At 43.3% G+C, this 22,462-nt stretch overlaps 2 protein-coding genes across 3 annotated transcripts in view; one reads left to right on the forward strand and one right to left on the reverse strand.

The window, feature by feature from the left end:
• PALD1 (phosphatase domain containing paladin 1) overlaps positions 1-22,462 on the reverse strand; it is a 186,358-nt gene that overhangs the window by 12,911 nt on the left and 150,985 nt on the right. For both annotated transcript variants that reach the window (XM_054034020.1, XM_054034021.1), the window contains exon 19: positions 8,087-8,242. In XM_054034020.1, the coding sequence (XP_053889995.1) occupies positions 8,087-8,242 (156 nt within the window). The remainder of the gene's footprint in view (positions 1-8,086; positions 8,243-22,462) is intronic.
• LOC128840241 (complement component 1 Q subcomponent-binding protein, mitochondrial-like) lies at positions 1,265-2,244 on the forward strand. Its single transcript, XM_054034022.1, has one exon. It carries the CDS (start codon positions 1,265-1,267, stop codon positions 2,120-2,122), a length of 858 nt encoding a protein of 285 aa, XP_053889997.1. The 3' UTR covers positions 2,123-2,244.

The following is a 22,462-nucleotide window of genomic DNA, read 5'->3' on the forward strand; positions in this document are numbered from 1 at the left end:
CAGCCTGTCTCTGCCTCACTGCCCCAACAAGCATCCTTTCAGTTTAATGGATTGCACTCTATCTCCCTCATTTCCTCAACATGACCTCATCCCCTAGAGACTTGACCCAGCCCAGACTTGTTTGAAGAGTTGTATTGTTTCCTGTTCTGTTTGTTTAGAGAGGTACAAATAGCCAAGCCATTTTAAACTACCGGGGCTTCGTTTTCAACAGTAACATTTGGGGGAGGGAGGGTTTCGGGATTTTTAGTGTGCGTTATTTTATGAGTGGGAGGGAAGGGGGGGGGTACACCTATGCTGTGTGCTGAAAGAAAGTTACCCTAGCAAGGCCCCATTAACAAAACTCCTGGCAGACAAAAGATAAAATCATCTTAATCGAAAAACTACTTCCAGGACAAGAAAGCTATTAACCTCTAAGGATACTCACCACATGTATAAGCCAGGAAAGATAAGCAGCAGAAAATGCATGCAGAAGAAATGGAAATTCATGTTACAAACATTTTTATATATACACACACATGCACATATGTATACACGAAGCCATGATCTGAAGAGGTAAACAGGGGTGTTGCCAAATCCTATCACCCCAAAGTTATGATTAAAGCATTGTCTGCAATTCAATTTTTAACTATGTTTGTAACCAGTTAGTGGTTAGTCTCTACTCAGTTTGTAACCATGGCAACTCACCATGTTTCACCCTTGCAAGGGGCCTAAGCCAGCACATGTGTGTTCCTGTAACCTGTTTTGCCATGTGAATGAGACCCTATACCTATGCCTGTGTAAGCAGTTAGGCAGGACATCCCAGAGCACACTGCTGCATGTGCTGCTGACACCACTCTGTGCATGCACCAGGCAATATAGGATAGCTGCTCAGATTTTCCCAGCAGGCATAGGTGCAAACATCATTAACCAGTGTTGTAGGTGTGGATACACAAACTCAGATGACACATGGTTGTGTTGTGAAAAATGCTGTTGTGGGCCACAAATGGTTACAAACACACCTAACAGATAAAGGTGTTAGAATATTTGCAAACACCTAGTTGTACTTGTATGATAGATGGGTCCTTAGTTTCCTTCCTATCCATACTCAGGTTTTTAAAATTAAGATACTATACACACCATATTTCCACACTATCCTGGGAGGCTGGGACTTGGACCTCCCTCCATGCTAGCTGTGGCCATGACCCCCCAGATACACAAAACGAGAAATTGAGGTTAGCAAGTTTTGCCGTGCCCCCGCCTCACTCGGCCTCGCTCTCCTGGCAGGATGCTGCTCGCCCGGGCTCTGCGCTCCGCCGCCGCCGCCCTCCGCCCGCTGCCGCCACGGGTCCCGCCCTCCCCGCTGCTGCGGCCCGCGGCCCTGCTCTGCGACGCCCGCCCGCCTGCCGCCCGCCCCTTCACCCGCAGCCTCTGGCTGCTCAGCGGGGACGCCGCCGGGACGCAGCGGCCTGGCCTCCTGCGGCCTCAGCGAGCCTCCCCCGCCGGCGTGTCCTGCGGCTGCGGCGGCCTCCACACCGAGGGGGACAAAGCATTTGCAGAGTTTCTGAGAGATGAAATTAAAGAGGAGAAGAACATCCGGAAACATAAATCCCTGCCCAAGATGTCTGGAGGGTGGGAGCTAGAAGTGCATGGCACTGAAGCCAAATTGTTGCGGAAAATAGATGGTGAAAGGATTACAGTTACATTCAACGTTAACAACAGCATTCCACCAACATTTGATGAAGAACCACAAGAACAACAGAAAACTGATGAACAGGAGCCTGAACTTACATCGACTCCTAACTTTGTTGTAGAAGTAACAAAAGATGACCCCAAACAGACTCTTGTGCTTGACTGCCACTATCCTGAGGATGAGATTGGACATGGGGAAGGGGAGAGTGACATTTTCTCAATTCAGGAGGTCAGCTTTCAGCCCACTGGAGAATCAGATTGGAAGGATACCAACTACACTCTCAACACAGACTCTCTTGACTGGAAGATGTATGACCACTTAATGGATTTCTTGGCTGACCGAGGAGTGGACAACACATTTGCTGATGAATTAGTTGAGCTCAGCACTGCATTAGAGCATCAGGAGTACATTAAATTCCTTGAAGACCTTAAAAGCTTTGTCAAATGTCAGTAGATTAGGAAATTAAAAGTCAAAGCCTACAACTGTGGATATCCTGTAGCAGTACTCTTACCTGCAGCTGATACCACCAGTAAGTTTAAAACTTCAAAGTGGGATAAACATCATGGAAAACTAAATGATTCTCAATGATTGCATTTCAAATTTAATTTATGTTGCAGCCTAGATTAAGTTTTGTGTCATTCTCACACCTCCCACCAGTTTGGGTATTTTTGTACAATTAAGAAACATTATCAAATCAACGTCATAAGATTACCTGGGATATTTTCACTCTCCTGTCCCTTGGTAAGGATGACAAAAGTGGTCCAGTTATTACTCCAGGGAGAGGAGCTCCCTCTGGCTACTTTTTCCAGTACATATATGAACAAATTCTCTTCTTACTGTTGCTAAACTCACTTAATTATTATTATTATTATTCAGTAAAGAAAAATGAGCAAGCAAAACATCAAAGCTGCAAAAGCTGACAAATCAGCCGTAATCTATCAAGAATGCACAAAAATTCCATTCTCTTCTGTGCACGTCCATCTGACCAAACCACGGACTGAGATTAACACATCAACAGCAACCCAGAAGCCAGACGTTCTGAAGTTCAGTGTGTGGAGACAGCAGGAAAGAACAAAAAGGTACACTAGTAAATTCCTGCAAAAATCTCCCCCATGCAGAGAAACCATGGCAGCTAAGAGGCAGAAGGAGGAAAGAAAAAGGGAGAAGGATGGGGGCAATCTGAGTCCAGAATTCACAGGCTTCACAATATATGCATACCCTTCAGCTATTCCCATCTGACAGCAGCTGTCTCAATCATGGCAATTACAACTGGAATATAACCATTCCCCAAGAGGGACCCTGATATTTCAGGTGCAGAAACCAATGTCCCAGCACTAAAGACAGAGCATGGTTTGGTCTAGTTTGTGGAGTGGGGGTGAATTTATTATTTATATTGTCCATTCCCTACTTCCAAAGACAGTTTTCATAACTTCAAAAGGTTCACCAGGAATAATCACTTCTGACTAGGAGTCAAGGTGATCTGCAAAAGTGTGCTCTTTTTAAAAAAAATTGGGCTTGTATCCATGTTTAACATCTTTATGATGTAGTAAGGGAGGCCCTAACTTTCTGTTTGTTTGGGGGTGGTTAAATAATTGTTTTCTGTTTGATTTTTACCTCAGAAATGTCAGTGATTGCAAGTCTACCTCTCCCTCATTGGAGAGCCCTCTAGAGTCTCAGGCCTGGTCTATACTAGGAAATAAGGTCAGTGTGAAAAATCCACACCCCTGAGCCATGCTGTTAAACTACCCAACCCCATGGTAGACAGCACTAGTAGACTGGTTCTCAGGGAGGCGGAGTATCTAGGCTGACAAGAGAAGCCCTCCCGTCAGCGTAGTTAGTGTCTGCACTGAAGCACTACAGTGGCCCAGCTGCACTGTCTTAAGTAGTCTAGCCCTCACAGTATGGTTACTAAAAGCTCAAACACCTAATGGAAAGGGTGCAGTTTTTGACACTAACAAAAAGACATCCTTTATCTAAAATGTGCATTAGTCATTGATTCTAAATAGGTGTTACAAAAAATTTAAAAGGTCAAATTTTAAAAGAAAGTAGGGGCCTAAAGTTATTTAAGTACCTAAATCAGAGGCCAGATTTTCCAAAAGGTGCTGAGCATTCAGTAGTTCCTATGGATCTCAGTGGAGCTGTTACGTGGCTAACACCACTGAAAATCTATACACTTATTTAGGTGTCTAAATACAGACACAGGAATGTAACTTAAAGCTCCCAACTAAGAAAATTTTAAACACTGACTAAAATTCCCTTCACCTTTCAATTGCTTACTTTTCACACACTTGACTTTTGTGATGTTATTTCACTAGTTCTTCAGTCATCATAGTCTGCCAGGGCAAACAAGACCTGAATTTCTAATGCTTAAACAAAATGGGGGGGGAGGGGGTCTAAAAAAGCAGAAACCTGCCATCTTCTTCAATCCCCTCCCTCCTACACACAAAAGCTTTCAGACTTTTGTCATACATTACTTCAGTAAGGAGAGCACAAGCCCAATTTTTTCCCTTCCCAGGTCACCTTTTAAAGAGCTGGTCTAGGTGTGAACATTAATGCATTCAGCTTGGACACCTTCACTTAGTTATTTACTTTCATTTGACACCACCTAGAGAATTTTTGAATGGAGCACTTTTCGTATACCCCATCGAGGCTCTAGTTTGCAAACATATACATGAGCTCTGAGTTGTACGTTTCAGTACAATGGGTGATACTGCTTTCAGATTTGTACTATGGGAAAACTACGGGTTAATAAAGAAACAGAAAAATACTCATTTTACCTTAAGGACAAAATTATTCTTCTTCCAAGGTAATTGTGCACTGGGCAGGGAGGAAGGAGCAATGTCATAGTGGCAGTAATTCACAGGATGAAATGCTGACCTGATTGAAGCCAATGGCAAAACTCCCATTGATTTCAATGGGGCCAGGATTTCATCCATAGATTTAAGGCCAGAAGAGACATGAAGATAATCTAAATTTGACCTCCTGCATAACACAGGCCATAGAATTTCACCCAGTGATTCCTACATTAAGCCCATAACTTCTGGTTGATCTAGAGCACATCTTTTAGAAGGATATCTAAACTTTATTAAAAAAATTAAGTAACATAACAAACCAGATCCCTATGTAAGCTGTTCTAATGGTTAACTACCCTCACTGTTAAAAATACGTTTTACTTCTAGGCTGAATTTGTCTTGCTTTAACTTCAAGACAGTGGAACTTGTTGTGCCTTTGTTAAATTAAAGAACCATCTACTATCAGAAATTTTCTCTACATGTAGTACTTATTGATCATGATCCAATAATCACTTTTCTGAACACCTTCTAATTTGTCAACAACCTTAAATGCAGCGAAGAGATCAAATTTCCCACATATCCACATAGGCCATTTGGAAAAGAAGATGGCTTCTGTTTTTCACATTTCTACACTTGTACTGATTGTCCCAGTGATGCCAGGAATTTGCACTGGTGATGAACATCAAGAAATCTCGCAGTACCAGTGCTAGGATGTTAAACAGTGGCAATGATAGAAGATATATTTTTAAAGAGTGATATAATTAAACTTGTGCAAAACCCAGTGTAGGCACACTTGTTTTGGTTTAGTTAAACTGATTCCTAATGGTTTTAAACTAAACCAAAATAAGCCTGGTTTACACCACACTAAGAACATGCACATAGCCTTTTATACCAGTTTAACTAAATCAGTTTAAAAAAAAAAAAAATCACACCTTCAATAAATTGGCGCAACTTTCTCAAATAGATCTGAGCTTGCGAATGCTGTGATGCACTTCATCTCAGATAGGATGATGGCAGGGAGGGGGGTAACTAGCATCACTCAGCAGTGACTTCTGACTGATCAAAGCATGATGCTGATGGGTACTAAAATGAATGCCATCCTCTCCTATTTGTCTAGAAGGACAGTGAACTGGCTACAACATGGAGGCGAGAGGAGTAAAGAAGGGAAATTTCAGGGAATCCATGCACTGCCAAACCATAATTGCCTTCCGTTTTTTCTAACAATGCAAACAGTGCCAGCTGCCCAGAATAGGGTTCTGTTAATCTAATTCAGGTTTAAATTGAAGTGTGGGATGCATCACAGGTTGGACTGTATCACAGGGTGACTCCAAAAAAGAGGGCATGAACTGTAGATAAAAAAAGGCAGGGATTTGTGGGAGTTCGGGAATAGTTAGTATGTAGGACAGATACAATCAGAGGGAGAAACAGAGGATGTAACTGGGAACATTCAAAACAGGAGTGAGAGTGAAAGTGAAACCGGCATGGGCGGGGGAGGAAATAGCTCAGTGGTTTGAGCATTGGCCTACTAAACCCAGGATTGTGAGTTCAATCCTTGAGGGGGCCATTTAGGGAACTGGGGTAAAGCTCTGTCTGGAGATTGGTCCTGCCTTGAGCAGGGGGTTGGACTAGATGACCTCCTGATGTCCCTTCCAACCCTGATATTCTATGATTACAGGGCAGCAAAGCAGACAGTTAGGTGGAGAACTAGATGGGCTGCAAGATCTCCTTCAAGCCCCAAATGTTGCTATTTAAATAGGTAGTCAGTAGTTTTAAACATGACTGAAGACAAAATAGTTAGGAGGCCCCTAAGCCTCCTGTTTGAATGAGTGAAATTGAGGCAGCAGCAGTGCTTGGGAGATTCAATTTAAAATTAGGAAATTTCCATAAAAAGGCCACTTGCCATCAATCAGCACACTAAACAATACCAAACATTCAGGCTCACAGCAGGATTCTGGATGGCCAAAAGAAATGCGACTTGTATATACCAGCTGAAATGTCTAAAACTTTCTTGAAAGGGTTTGAGTTTTTTTTCTTTGGTCATGGCTCATGTGTTTGAGTTACCATCCATCCTCAGATTCATGGCTAGTCCCACACCCCGTGTGCCTATGCTACAGGATAATTGCAGAGCCCAAAAGCTATTTGAGGAATCGTGACATGATCATATTGTATCACCCTATCACTGCGTTGAGACATGACGATGCAAATGATGTGACACAGCATTGGCCATCATAACACAAGTGCTCATTCAGATACTAATCTGGACATCCTGTGAACCATGGCTCAACAGAAGAAAACAGCCATTTTCCATGAGAATAAATCCAGGACTGCAATCGCAACAACCCATTCTGGATTTACAGCAACATGTGACTGCAAGTGAACAGTTTCTAGGAGGTCTGTGTTTCTTTCTGTGAAAACTCTGAGTGGAGGCAAGGTGAAGAGCTAGTAGCTGTGAGCAATTGTTGACAATGAGGAAGTAGAAATGAGGCCCTTGATGAATGTGAAAAACACAAGTAACAAATAAAGAGTTGCTCTTGTGGGTAATTTTATCACAAATGGCAGGATTACTTTATTATCTGTAGTACTAGTCACTGGAACCTCAAAGCAGGATTCAGTTAAAAATAAAAAACTCAATGCCCCCTCTCCCCCCCAAAAAAACAAAACAAAAAACAAAAAAACACACCCAAGGTCCAGCCCAAACCATCACCACAATCCCTTGAAATGAATGTACCCAAAGTACATACATGTTTGTGAGGTTTTCATAAAGTTTCTTAAAGGGAGGAAATTGGGGGAGGTCCTTACACTCACCCTATCATCCCTGCCCCTTCTCGCCTGCAATGGCAGGACTACTTCTGCAGTTGGAGTGGAAGGCACAGCTGACCAGGGCCTATTGTGGGGAAAGGGTGAACACTAAGGGACCAAAGGTTTGGATAAATTCAACTAAGCACCCACACCCTGGGGCATACATTCTCATGGAAGTTTTTCAAGTATACACTTCACTAGCTCAGATAGGAAGCTTACCTCCCATGTGCCTAAAAGGTTTTTCCATTTACATTAACAATTTCTATCCAGATAAGGACCAATATGTGCTGCTGTATACTGGGATTGTGTATTGCTGATACTATCTGATAAAGCAATTGTGTCACTAGCAATACATTTGAAACAGGTTTTAAATTATATCATTTGGCTTCTTTATTTGGTTGAAGTGGACCAAGAGAAAGGACTGGAGAGAAGTCTTCTATTGGTCTGCACCTAGTCTATACAGTAAGTCAAGTGGGTCTTTTTCCATATTCAGAAATTGCCAGTCCCCTTCCAGGCAACAGTTTTTCAGCATTCAGCCAAACTGAATTTGCTTTGTGGATGAGCTAGCATGTAAACCCGATATACAAAGGTGAGCCATTTCTGAGGTCCATTGCAAACATGAGAGAATAACAGGTTTATGAAATACTGCTCTGGTGAAAACTTTGGTCATGAATACACTGGTAATCAGAAAAATCAGCTGCCTGAGCCAGTCATCATTTCCTCACCAACACAAATGCAGGATTGAGTGTAGGCCCCATTAACACACACTCAATGCAGTTGATTTCTCTTCCACAGTGCTAACTGTGGGGGCTGGGAGAATTCTTACCTCACGCATCCAGACACTGAATGGCCTCTGCCAAGAGTCCTTCTTCTCCAGATGCAGGTAGGCATTGAACAGGATCAGATAGATGTATCGTTCCAAATACTGTAGGCTCCTCAGTTGCAACGTCCGCATTTCCTTCTCGTCCTTGGCTGTTTTCCCCTGAAATGAAGGATGATATAATTGGAATGATTTAAAGTCACCATCACAGATTCCAAACAAACACCACATACAAGAATGCACTGAAAACAAAGATCTATATACCATGGGCCTAATTCTGAGCTGAGGTAAGCAGGAGGGGTAGGGTAGCTATAAGAAATAAGAGTACATTATTTCTTCATCTGGATAAAATAGTCAAGAGCAAGGAATATCATCGAAATGACATTATATGGTTATTTCTATTTCTGTGGAAGGGAAGAGTACAGTTAGCTTTAGTTTATTGGGGGACCCTTAAGAAATTAGTCTGGAATCTCAGCCTGTACTTAAGGCAACCCTTATCATAACATTGTAGGCTTTCAGCTCAGCAATTCCACAAGGATCAGAATGCCCTCTACTTTTTAAAAATAGTCCATCACTGAGAGGTTCTTCTCCCTTTTAGCAAATGACATACTGCAAAAAAAGTCTCCTTCCCCTTTAAGAATATTCCTACAATTGAGATATTCCCCTTTTAATATCCATTGGTATCTATCCTGTGAGGCTTTCTCCAAGTAGAAGTCCCCATAATTTGGTGGGAGGTGTGAAGCCATAAAGAATCTATCACACTGGGGAACAAGTTGCATAAAACCAAGAGCCTTTCCTCACATCATCTTGTCTGTCAGTGAAGTCCCCCTGAAGGAGTTTATCACAACATTCCTACATAAGCACAAATCTCTCCACCATCCCCAGTCTCCAAACGCCCAGGAAGAAGAATTGTGCTGGTTCTTCAACCTCACCTTCCCACCATAGAGCAAACCAATGTTTACAAAAATGAGGGAGTTTATTTTTAGTTTCACTTTTTTTGTTAAAGCTCTTCCATGTATTGTGATTCCTCAACACTACTGCACAACAGATAGATTTTACTTCCTGGAACACATTCTGTTCATACCATAATGCACAGCAGTTCTGGCCTATTAACCAGCAACACCAGTTCAAGGATTCTCTCACTATTTCTCATTGATCTTTCCACATCATGCTGGTATAAACCCCTGTAAATCTCCGTAGAAGAATCCTTGTTTTCCTTGACCAGGTCAACTATTACGTTCTTATTGGCCAAATCTCCCTGCTCAATAAGTACTATATCCCTTCCCTTGCTGCCCTATCGAGTGCCTGTCCTGGTTCTGCTTGCCCATTTTTTGACAGGCTACTATGTGGTTGAAAAAAAGTACTTTATGATCAGATTTTCCTCTCGTAAAGGGTTATGTCTCTCCAAGACAGGAAGACACAAAGCAGAGGAGTCAACATATTTAAGTTTTGTTGTTTCTTTTTTTAAAGTGGCATCACACTATGTCTTCTTGGCAACAACAAATGTAACAAGTGATTGCACAATACTTGTATCAAAAAATGAAGTTGAGGAGCAGTCTCAGGTAGATTCAATATACATAAAGCCTTAGGCTTCCTGTACGTCAACGAGCCCACCCCACCGCAGGCCACCCACAAAAAAAAAAAAAAAACTAATTTTCTGCTCCCTGTACAAAACAAAGAAAACGATTCATTGTGTTTAAATCATGGGCTGCTTCAAAAGCATCCATGGGAATGAAAGACAATGTAGCCCAACCACCTTTTAAAGTTTAAGAACACTATGAAACGTGAGCCCCAATCCTGCTCGCATTGAGTTAGTTTCCACATTTACGTATACAAACATGGGCCCAGGTGTAAAGGAATGTTTTTACAAGTGCACATTAGCCTTTGCTTTTTGAGTCTGTGGCCCTTTATATCTGCTCCATTAATGACTTGAGACCTCAGTCTGTCTTGACCTTTAGGACACCTTAGTGCTCCTTGAAATCATCCTAGAATGGAGTATTTCTGAAGAAAGGCCCAATCAGCCTTCTGCTGGCGACAAAAATAAGTAAGTACTTGAAAATCATTCCTGGTTTAGCTTGGCAATTCAAGCTGTCATTAAACTGTGGCTTCAACTGTATAAAGAGCACCTCTTTAAGATGTAGCCCTCAAAAATAGAAAAGGTATTGCTATGTGTGTGCTTGTGGGCACACGTGTAATATAGAGAAGGTCCAGGAATAGGCATTCCCTGCCTCACCAGACTACAAACTATACCCTGTCTTTGTTATGGCTGTCCTATTTTTGAATGGCTATAGCTACTAGGCAACTGAGGGTTGGCTCTTCCTCACCTCCTGTCCCTAATCCGACTATACCACAGCAGTGACTAAGGGAGACATGGATTTGCAGGTGACTGCTCTTTGATTCACAATTTCTTGCTGAGCTCTCAAAAGACCCTGCCTGTGTTCCCCTTGAATACCACACTGTAAGTCAACACTAGTTCCTTCTACATTCAAAATAGCTAATTCAAGAAGGGTCCAGAGCTTGTGAGAGCCACACAGAGATCTATATCAATAGAAAAATAAAACTACTATTATTTCCAAGATGAATGCAAGTCAAGACTGACAGACAAAGCACGATGTTCCCTATCACTCTGGTCCACTACACCAGCATCAAAACAAAGAAGTGGCACAACAGTCAATCATCTGATGAGCAAGCTTAAGAGAAAGTTTGAGATAGAGACGTCAAACTATTAAAAGAAAATCCAGAACAGGTCTACAAATAGCATCTCCTCATTAGAGTGCTGGTAAAAAAACAAACCAAAATGGCAATATTAGGAACTGCGAGACTGGATCAGACCCGAGGTCCATCTAGTCCAGTATCTTGACAATGGCCAGTACCAGATGCTTCCGAGGAAGATGTAAGAACCCTGCAGATGTGGGATGATCTACTCCCCAACACATACACATTAGGTTTCATCCTAGTCCTGGTCTACACTATGAGTTTAGGTTGAATTTAGCAGCGTTAGGTCGATTTAACTCTGCACCCATCCACACAACCAAGCCTGTTTTGTTGACTTAAAGGGCTCTTAAAATCGATTTCTGTGGTCCTCCCGGCGAGGGGTTTAGCACTAAAATCAAGCTTGCTGGGTCAAAATTTGGGGTAGTATGGATGCAATTCGATGGTATTGGCCTCTGGGAGCTATCCCAGAGTGCTCCATTGTGACCGCTCTGGACAGCACTCTCAACTCAGATGCACTGGCCAGGTAGACAGGAAAAGCCCCACGAACTTTTGAATTTCATTTCCTGTTTGGCCAGCGTGGTGAGCTGATCAGCACAGGTGACCACGGAGTCCCAGAATCACAAAAGAGCTCCAGCATGGACCGAACGGGAGGTACTGGATCTGATCGCTGTATGGGGAGAAGAATCCGTGCAGGCAGAACTCCCTTCCAAAAGACGAAATGCCAATATATTTGCCAAAATCTCTAAGGGCATGATGGACAGATGCTACAACAGGAACATACAGCAGTGCCGTGTGAAAGTTAAGGAGCTGAGGCAAGCCTACCAAAAAACAAAGGATGCAAACGGTCATTCCGGGTCAGAGCCCCATACATGCCGCTTCTATGATGAGCTGCATGCAATTTTGGGGGTGGCCCCTACCACTACCCCACCACTGTCCGTGGACACTCGCAAGGGGGGAGTCTTATGCAACAGGGATGAGGAGTTTGAAGATGAGGAGGAGGAGGTGGTGGAGGATAGCACATAGGAGGCAAGTGGAGAATCCCTTCTCCCCGGCAGTCAGGAACTGTTCATCACCCTGGAGCCAATACCCTCCCAACCCTCCCAAGGCGAGCTCCCGGACCATGAAGCCAGAGAAGGCACCTCTGGTGAGAATGTACCTTTGTAAATATAATACAGGGTTTAAAAGCAAGCGTGTTTAATGATTAATTTACCACGCCAAGCCAGTATCAAGTAGTCTGGAATCATTGCAGAACAAAACCTTGCAGCGAATGGGCCCGGGCTTTGGCTGTTTGCCTTTGGCTGAAAATAAATCATCCCCGCTGTTAGCCATGCGGTGGGGGTAGGCCCGTTCATGCTGAGCTGGTCACGTTTGGCTGACTAGGATCTTCCCCAATACTAGCCACGTTTGGGTGGGGGGGAGGAGAGGAGAGGGAAAAGGATGAAGCGATCATTCTAGAGAATTGGGGGGGGGGGGGGAGATGGATTGTGCTGCACATTCACCTGAAGCCGCAGCCCCTCCTTTAAAATGGCCAACTCAATGGGCTTTGCTTGGTATGGGAAAGGAGAGCGCTGCTGTTTGAAACTGTTCCCACATGTTATGAAGGTTGAAGAAACCAAAACCCTTTGCCTTACCATGGCTGCCCGCAAGCCGAATTTTGTTGCCCAGCTGAGTGTATGTGATGTCTCACACCAAACCGGCAGGCACTCAATATAAGAGGCAAAATGAGACCTTGTAGCAAAACCACATGTGCTTGTAATGTGAATCGCTTGATTCTGTGTGAAATAGTCTTCCCTTTGTTTTCTAAAATGTATCTTAAAATACTACTCTCCCTTTTTTTCCCTCCCGCAGCTACAAATGTTTCTACACTCCCCCTACCATCTCCATCCCAGAGGCTAGCGCAGATTAGAAGGCGAAAAAAAATGCACTCACGATGAGATGTTCTCAGAGCTCATGCAGTCCTCCCGTACCGAAAGAGCTTAGCAGAATGCGTGGAGGCAAACAATGGCAGAGTCCAGGAAATGTTAAATGAACGCGATGAGAGGAGGGAGGAGTACACTGAGAGGAGGCAGGATGCAATGCTGAGGCTAATGGGGGAGCAAACTGACATGCTCAGGTGTCTGGTGGAGCTGCAGGAAAGGCAACAGGAGCACAGACCACCGCTACACCCGCTGTATAACTGCCTGCCCTCCTCCCCAAGTTCCATATCCTCCTCACCCAGATGCCCAAGAATGTGTGGGGGGAGGGGGAGGCTACGGGCACCCAGCCACTCCACCCCAGAGGATTGCCCAAGCAACAGAAGGCTGGCATTCAATAAGTTTTGAATTTTAGTGTGGCCTTGTCCATCCCTCCTCCCCCCATCCACCACCCCACCCGGTGCTTCCCTCCTCACCCACCCCTCCCGAGCTACCTTGCAAGTTTTCCCCCTATTTGTGTGATGAATTAATAAAGAATGCATGATTTGGAAACAATAATGACTTTATTGCCTCTGAAAGTTGTGATCGAAGGGGGGAGGTTGGTTGGCTTACAGGGAAGTAGAGTCAACCAAGGGGGCGGGTTTTCATCAAGGAGAAACAAAGAGAACTGTCACACCGTAGCCTGGCCAGTCATGCAGCTGTGCTCTTCTAATTGCCCTGGTGTCTGGCTGCGTGTAATCGGCCGCCAGGCGATTTGCCTCAACCTCCCACCCCACCATAAACATCTCCCCCTTACTCTCACAGATATTGTGGAGCACACAGCAAGCAGTAATAACAATGGGAATATTGGTTTCACTGAGGTCTAACCTAGTCAGTAAACTGCGCCAGCGAGCTTTTAAACGTCCAAATGAACATTTTACCACCATTCTGCACTTGCTCAGCCTATAGTTGAACTGCTCCTTACTACTGTCCAGGGTGCCTGTGTATGGCTTCATGAGCCATGGCATTAAGGTGTAGGCTGAGTCCCCAAGGATAACTATAGGCATTTCAACATCCCTAATGGTAATTTTCTGGTCTGGGAAGTAAGTTCCTTCCTGCAGCTGTTCAAACAGATCAGAGTTCCTGAAGATGCGAGCGTCATGTACCTTTCCCGGACATCCCACGTTGATGTCGGTGAAATGTCCCTTGTGATCCACCAGTGCTTGCAGCACCACTGAAAAGTACCCCTTGCAGTTCACGTACTGGCTGCCAAGGTGGTTCGGTCCCAAGATAGGGATATGCGTTCCGTCTATCGCCCCACCACAGTTAGGGAACCCCATTGCAGCAAAGCCATCCACTATGACCTGCACATTTCCCAGAGTCACTACCCTTGATATCAGCAGCTCAGTGTTTGCATTGGCTACTTGGATCACAGCAGCTCCCACAGTAGATTTACCCACTCCAAATTGATTCCCGACTGACCAGTAGCTGTCTGGCGTTGCAAGCTTCCAGAGGTCTATCGCCACTTGCTTCTCAACTGTCAGGGCTGCTCTCATGGTGGTATTCTTGTGCTTCAGGGCAGGGGAAAGCAAGTCACAAAGTTTCATGAAAGTGCCCTTACGCATGCAAAAGTTTCGCAGCCACTGCGAATCTTCCCACACCTGCAACAATATGCGGTCCCACCAGTCTGTGCTTGTTTCCCGGACCCAGAATTAGTGTTCCACAGCATGAACCTGCCCCATTAACAGCATGATGTCCAAATTGCCAGGGCCCGTGCTTTGAGAGAAGTCTGTGTCCATGTCCTCATCACTATCATGATCGCGCTATCATCGCCTCCTCGCCTGCTTTTGCAGGTTCTGCACATACTGCAGGATAACGCGCGAGGTGTTTACAGTGCTCACAGCAGCAGCAGTGAGCTGAGCGGCTCCATGCTTGCCGTGATATGGGGTCTGCAGGAGAGCAGAGTTGCAGCAGAAGTGGTGGAGGTCAACGGTTAGCACCGCGCACATTTCCCAAAGGAGAAAACATGTACCCAGGAGACCATGACAGAAAACACGGAGAAATTCGCTATCGAGGCAATAGCAGCAGAGCAGAGTTGCAGCGGAAGCGGTGTATGATGATGGTATGCAGACCTACTGCACCATCTGCTGCCAGCAGCACCCAGGACACAACAGCGGCGGTGTTGGTGAGCTGAGCGGGCTGCACACTTGCTGTGGTATGGCGTCTGCGCGGAAAAAGAGGCGCAAAACGATTGTCTACCATTGATTTCATGGAGGGAGGGGAAACTGACGACATGTACCCAAAACCACCCGCAACAATGTTTTTGCCCCATCAGGCATTGGGAGCTTAACCCAGAATTCCAGTGGGTGGCAGAGACTGCGGGAACTGTGGGATAGCTACCCGCAGTGCGCCGCTCCGTAAGTCGAAGCTAGCCACTGTAGTGAGGATGCACTCCGCTGACTTAATGCGCTTAGTGGGGACATACGCAATCGACTGTATACAATCGATTTCTAAAAATCGACTTCTATAAAATTTACCTAATTTTGTAGTCTATACATACCCCTACTGTCTACTAGTTAGAGGCTCACTTAAGCCCTGAAGCATGAGATTTAACACCCTTTCCAAAATGTATAATCTAATTGTAATAACTGAATATTCTTGTTAGCTATCTAAATATCCAATCCCTCTTTGAATCTTGCTAAATGTATGGCTTCAACAATTTCCTGTGGCAAGGAGTTCCACAGTCTACTTACACACTGAGGAGCATATGTAGCTGAGAAGAGTATTAGGAGAGCATATCTCTAAAGTAAGGACACAAAATAGTTGCCTTAATTTAAGGCTTTTTATTTATTAATATTTGAGAGAAAAACAGTAACAGGTAAACAAGGAAGCAAGAACACCAGAGTACATACGAAGCTGGAGTGCTAAATACTCAAGGCAACAGGACAATTTTGCTTTTAATTACATTTCCATTCAAAACTGGTTATCTGAAAAACTTGTCAATTTTTACAAATAGCCTATTAGATGAATGGCCTTTCATTTAGTAATACTAACAGATAAAAAAGCATAAGAGGGGTACCCAAAATGTAGTTTTCAAATGCTATAGAATTATGCAGTTTAGAATTAGATTCTGTGCAGCAGGATAAGGAAAAGTCAATATTTATTGCTTTGCAAATCAGCAATCACCCATATCTGGAAAACTCTTGTTTCTAATTGCATACACCTGCTATGGTATGTTATTTTACAAATATATGACCAACTGTAAGATTTGGAAGCAGTGGACTTAAACCTCCACAGCCAAGATATTTTGTAATCCCTCTTCCCAAAAATATATGAAGGTGTGGACTGTTTGCCAGGGGAACACAAAAAAACCTGGTGGGGAGGGGGGAAGAGTACAGAAAAGTTGTGGACTACTTTTAGTGCTTTTTCTTTCCCATTTAAATGTCTTTATTCTCTTCCTCCATTACTATCTTCAATTCATTCAGTGTTCAGCTTCCTCCTTTCTGTCTGGTTTCTCCTTCATTTTCTCTTCTGTCTCTTTTCCCGAAAAATTAATCCTCTTCCCTTTTTCTAGACTAAAGACCTTTCTTCCTTTCCGCTGGTCTTCCTTTGTTATTTTTTCCCCCATTTGTCCTCTAACTCCTAGTGATTTCTTCTTTTCTCTCCCTCAAATCAAATTCTCTCTCTGCTCACACTTACGTTGCCCAGTAACTTCTCCCTGTCTTCTGCTGTCCCTGCTTTTGTTAGAATCCCTTCCCTCCCATGCTGGTCCTCTCCTTTCCCACAGACTCTCAGTGCTCCACGTTCCAGCTGGAACATGTGGCCCGAGCTGCGCACTGATCAGAAGAGTACTTTTATGTTAGAGTGAGGCGTGCTCCTGAAGACTGTGACCACTGGCTGGCTCCCCGCCTCTGGCCTTGTGTTTGAGGCAAGGTAAGGAGCAGTGGTATCTGTAACAGAGGAGTAGGCTGGTGAGGAGCAGCATGCCAGAAAGTAGCAGGCTTTGCCACAACAGCTTCAGACCCTTGGCTTGAGTGGGGGAACAGCAGGTGTCTGGTGATGTCTGCAGTCTAGCACAGAGCCAGGACTTCAAATCTCCCTCTGGCAGGAACTCAGAGCGATCGTGAGGGACAGCAGGATAAATGTTATTTTTCAGGAGTCTCCTGCTTCAGAAAACAGGCTTGGGAGGCCTGAAGTTATGATCATTTCAGGTAATGAGCAGGAATGTATCATATAAAATAGTCATGGCAATAAGCACATAGTAAATCTTTTTCTAAACCAAGCTATAGCAGAATGATGGACGCTGGCACTGAAGCAGGTCAATTACAAGAAATACAGTTCCAATGAGCTCAGGTAAAACATTTAGGGGAAAATATCTCAGTTTAATAGGTTCAATATTTCTAAATAAGAAATTAACTTCTTATTTAACAATGACTGACACAAGCAATGTCACATGCTCCATAAGTAGGTGCATAATAAAAATGGTATAAACAGCTATAAAAAAAGACAGCAGTTAGAAATTGTCAAAGCTAACTAGGGGATTTGGAGGCCCAATTATCCTCTATGCAACATGGGCCTCCAAATCCCCTAGGTCAGTTTGAAAATCTCAACCAATGTCAATATTGTAGCAGGGTGCAGTCCCAGAGCATGCCGAGTTTGCAGCGGCAATCACCCTTGTTTGTGATGGCACTCTCAGCCATCAGCATGGTTTCGTTGCCAAGGTGTCTTAGTCCAAACATCACAAAATAAAAGGCTTCTGTCCCAGCCTTAAGGTGGGCACAGCCCTTCTCTCCAGAGGCTCTTCTACCCTTCTTCAAGCCCTACCCTTCCCCTGGGCTCAGCTCTAGCTCCTCCTGGGCTCTGCTCAGTCTCCCCATCCTCCTGCTGTTCACCAGGGTCCCTGCATCACCTCACTAGGTGAAAAGTATAAACAGCTTCCCAGATATCCACAACCCTGAAAGGCCACCAATCATGTAGTGTGTCTCTCGCTCACACACGTTTAAAATAACACCAAGAATTTTCTTTCAATCTCTAGGGACTGTCTCAACATGAAAAGGGTACAGCTACACTGACTTCTGCTTTTCCAGCAACCTTCTCTTCAAGCTAAGTTTGATTCTACTTAATTGCATCATTCTCTCTCCATATGCTTGCCAAGGAGCATGTGTCCTATTTATCTGCTTGCTGAGGTTTTCTCCTTCTTTCTGGAGAATTGTGCAAATACTACTAGCGGGATTGGTGCTGACTGATGACAAGGATGTTGGCTATGAAAATCTGATTGGTCATGAGATTTCTGATTGTAAGTAGGGCCTTGTCATAGGTTGACTTGCACCTTTAAGAAGGTGTGGGGTCCAGTGTCTCTGTGACCAATTACCTGATACTCAAGTAGGCTGAAGGAGAGGCAGCTAGGCCTTATAAAGAAGGAAGCTGGCAGGGGAAGCTGCAAAGCATTAGCAGACTCCTACAGGCAAGTTTGAGACATTAGAGGAACAAGACCCCAGACAGGTAGGGCTTAGAGTGGCCTGCTTAAAACAGTGAATTTAATCGACCTTGTGGACTTTAGTTTTGTTTTCAACTGTGACATTAATAAACCCAGACTTTAGTAAGGGGTGTATGCACAGAAAGAAGCCTGTGTGAAATTTACTGAGGAGCCCAGGAAGAAGGGACACGGAGGGAAGGTGCCACAGAGCCACTCCAGGCCACCAGAGGGTCCTTGGGAGGCAGCTGACCCTGTTACAGGGCTAAACAGACAAGAAATCATCTTCTGGCTGCATCCATTCTAAGTCTTCCAGTTGTAGAGATGATGTGCCAAACTCTACCTTTACTCACACCCCATCCAACCTAGTGCAAGTACTGTGATTTCACAAGATGTACACAAGCACAGAATATGGTCCAATTACATTAGTCAGACCTTTGCATCTCCACTGAAGAGAACAGTACCTGGTGATTGTCTGGTCCCTTAACCTGTGTTTTTTGTGAAATTGAATGAACTAGATTCCAACAGCCTTGCATTGGTATTATCTTCACTTTTCATTACTGCAAGCCTATTCTTCACATCTCCTTTTCCAAAAACTATACAGATCTTTGACTTTGTGGATGAGACTTACCATGGATAATTGCTAATTCTTTCCACATTAGCTTCAGCTCTGTAATAACAGCTGCAGTGAGTTCAGCTCCATTTTCACTTTGGAGGCGATATGGGAAACATAACAGCAGAAAGATATCCATCTGCTGGTATGCAGACTCAGCTGCATGCTTAGATGACAGTGGTCACTGGATACAAAATTTGGTCAAATGTTCCTGGTATAATACGATCCATTTGCATAAGCCTTGGGCTACTGACTCTATACAGACATTGGTACTGTGGAAATTCATTCACATCAAGATGACTATGCAAGACAGCTGTATAAACCTTCCACACAACCTAAATCCCAGACAGGGAAATACCCAGAATGAAAAGGCTTTTGAAAAGTTACCTTAGTTTAACAGTCCAGATTGGATTTATTCTCACCCTCATCTTTCCGAACATTAGAAGTCAAACAGCCCTTGGTATCTTTTGTGCGAAGCAGGGAGAGACCTCCGTTTTTGCCCTAGAGTTCTCAAGTGTGCTGATTTAGTGAGGTTCTACTGTATTGTAGATATGTAATGGTCTGTAATGAGCTATACAGAGTTAATTTTTTCTCAAGGGGGTTCTGGAGATTTCAGCTCTGCCTACACTGTCACCACAGACCCTTATCTCCTGGATTGACTTATTTACAAGGAAAGCTTTACAGCTCTCTGTGGGAATCCACAAAAGGGAGAGGAAAATGCAGTAGTGTCAGACCTTGCCCCTTCATCTAAAGCGATGTAGGGTCTGGTGCATTTCTCCCATGGGATAGGAGAAAGATTTGTAGATCCCAGGGCACATAGGAAGTCCATAATCACATGCACAACAGAATTCTATTGTATAGCATCTCCCTGTGCCCCAGCATGCAAGAGGATCATGGCTGGTGCACCCACTGGTCCTAACGTCCCTGCAAAGGGGGAGAATATTGGCTGTTAGGGTATTACTACTGCTCTAGGGCTAGAATAATGAGTTCAGAGTGGCTCCATTCCCACTCCACAGCTGACAAGGGAAGGTGGTAAAGACTCCTTTCATCTACTCCCAGAGACAGCTTTAGCGTGCAGCTTGACCAGTCCAGCTGCACCCTAGTTCCAGGCTTTTGCCCTGCGTGACGAACAGAAATATAATAGCTACCATTTCCGAGATTTGAAATATGTAGGCACTTCATCTCTAAATGAAGACCATCTTCTACAAGCCAACCCAGGGAGATGAACGTTCAGATTCCTTGGCTCCGCTAATGCCAGAGGGAGAGAGCATTTATCCCCACCCCCTACTGCCTTCACACTCTGTATTTAAAACTCATGATCTTGATGGTGTAACTGTTTGGTTGCCTGGGAAACTAGAGGATATCACTGAAAAAAGTTAATATCACACTGAAAAATGCAATGTGTCTTGCCATAAAATAAATGGAACTTGGGTGAAGAAGAGGAGAATGGTGGTGACAACAGTGGAGGTGGAAAAAATGAACAAGAATTTCTGTGCTGGCTTTGGCAGCCAAAAGAATGACCCGTCAGATCTATTTTAAGCCAGGCGTTAACTGGTTTTGGAAAGCAATTCTTCTCTGAATCATTTTTATATGACAGTTCACAGCATTCCAAAGCTGCTCTAATTACACATGGCCTGGCCTTCGAGACATATTACCAGCTAGAATGAGATCTCTGGGGAGAAAGCCGGTGAGACCGGTGGTCTAAAATGGCTGTTTTGGGGAGAGAAGGAGTTTGCTGGGGAAGGGAGAGATTTAAGTTGCTGTCTAGAAGCTTTAGTTACACTTTCATTATCATTCTGGGAAAAAACTTAGGGTCTGATCCTGCAAGTATTCCCGACATAGAACTCCCATACCCTTTTGTCATTTCAGTTTCACTTTATAATCCCCTAATACAGCAGCTTCACTGACTCTCTGGTATGATTACAAATCTGCATCCCCTGTCATAAATAGAGCTGGGCAAATAGTCTATTCTATTCTATCTAGATATTTGTAAGCTGCTAATCACCATGGTATGTAGGCCAAATGTTTCCACAAATATTCATTTGAAGGATTTTTTTTAAACCCATTTGTGCCCTCTGTGTTGTTTCCACAAATATTCATGCAATCAGATCCACTAGCATATCTGCTCTCAGCAAGGGAATCTCTGAAGCTCATGTCTGAATGCTCACACAATGCAAAATTTAAATTGGCTTTCTGCAAGCACTCATAACAAAAACCTGATGTTTAAGCTTGTGCTGGTGTGCAATGTGATTTTCATAGAATCATAGAATATCAGGGTTGGAAGGGAACTCAGGAGGTCATCTAGTGCAACCCTCTGCTCAAAGCAGGGCCAATCCCCAGACAGATTTTTTGCCCCAGATCCCTAAATGGCCCCCTCAAGGCCTGAACTCACAACCCTGGGTTTAGTAGGCCAATGCTCAATCCACTGAGCTATCCCTCCCCCCATTTCAGTAATAAATAGGGCTGTCGATTAATAAATTTTAACAAATCACAACCAAGCAACAACACATTTGGAATAAAGAAGTCAACGTTGAAAAAAAATAAATTGGCAAATAATTCCAAAACAACAAATACATGTAAGAAAGTTACAATCTGTTCACAATATTCCAGAAGCAAAAAAAGACACACAACTCATCAGATCACCCCTTTGCTGGGAATTATTCGCTCAGCTCTCCTCCTAAAGGTATGCAGTTGCTTTTACTTTTCAAATCATTTAACTTACTTTTGGGGAAATAAATATTCCATCCCCAAGCTGAATGTTTCTAGACCCAAAAGTCACTATCATATTTCTCCATTCTGCCAAAATCCCCTCCTCGTGCTCTTTGTCAGGGTGAAATCTAGGAATAGCACAAAGCTGCAAAAGGGAAAACCTAGCCTGCCTTTGAGTTAGTGGGGGAAATTGGAGGCTAATATTGTTTGGTTAAACAAATAAATATTTTCCAGTAATCCCCAACTTCCATTTCAGTAATAAATAGGGCTGTCGATTAATTGCAGTTAACTCACGCGATTAACTCAAAAAATTAATTGCGATTAATCACACTGTTAAACAATAGAATGCCAACTGAAATTTATTAAATATCTGTAGATGTTTTTCTACATTTTCAAATATTTTGATTTCAATTACAACACAGAATACAAAGTGTACAGTGCTCACTATATATTACAAATGCCGGTTCTCACTTTCAGGTAACATTGTAAACAAGAAGTGGGCAGCATTATCTCCTGCAAATGTAAATAAACTTGTTTGAGCGATTGGCTGAACAAGAAGTAGGACTGAGTGGATTTGTAGGCTCTAAAATTTTACATTGTTTTATTTTTGAGTGCAGTTATTTTTGTGTATATAATTCTACATTTGTAAGTTCAACTTTCATGATAAAGAGATTGCACTACAGTACTTGTATTAGGTGAATTCAAAAATACTATTACTTGTTTTTACAGTGCAAATATTTGTAATAAAAATAATATAAAGTGAGCACTGTACAGTTTGTATTCTGTGTTGTAACTAAAATCAATACATTTGAAAATGTAGAAAATATCCAGAACTATTTAAATAAATGGTATTCTATTATTAACAGTGTGCTTAATCATGTGATTAATCACGATTAATATTTTTAATCACGCTATTAATCACAATTTTTTTAATCACTTGACAGCCGTAGTAATAAACACTTGTGGGTAGAGATTTTTAA

The sequence above is a fragment of the Malaclemys terrapin genome, chromosome 7 (assembly GCF_027887155.1).
Source record: "Malaclemys terrapin pileata isolate rMalTer1 chromosome 7, rMalTer1.hap1, whole genome shotgun sequence".
In the NCBI taxonomy this organism is placed as follows: Eukaryota; Metazoa; Chordata; order Testudines; family Emydidae; genus Malaclemys; species Malaclemys terrapin.

What these genes read in the sequence shown, in the direction of transcription:
- LOC128840241 (XM_054034022.1), top strand. Translation starts at nt 1,265, where the DNA reads ATGCTGCTCGCCCGGGCTCTGCGCTCCGCCGCCGCCGCCCTCCGCCCG.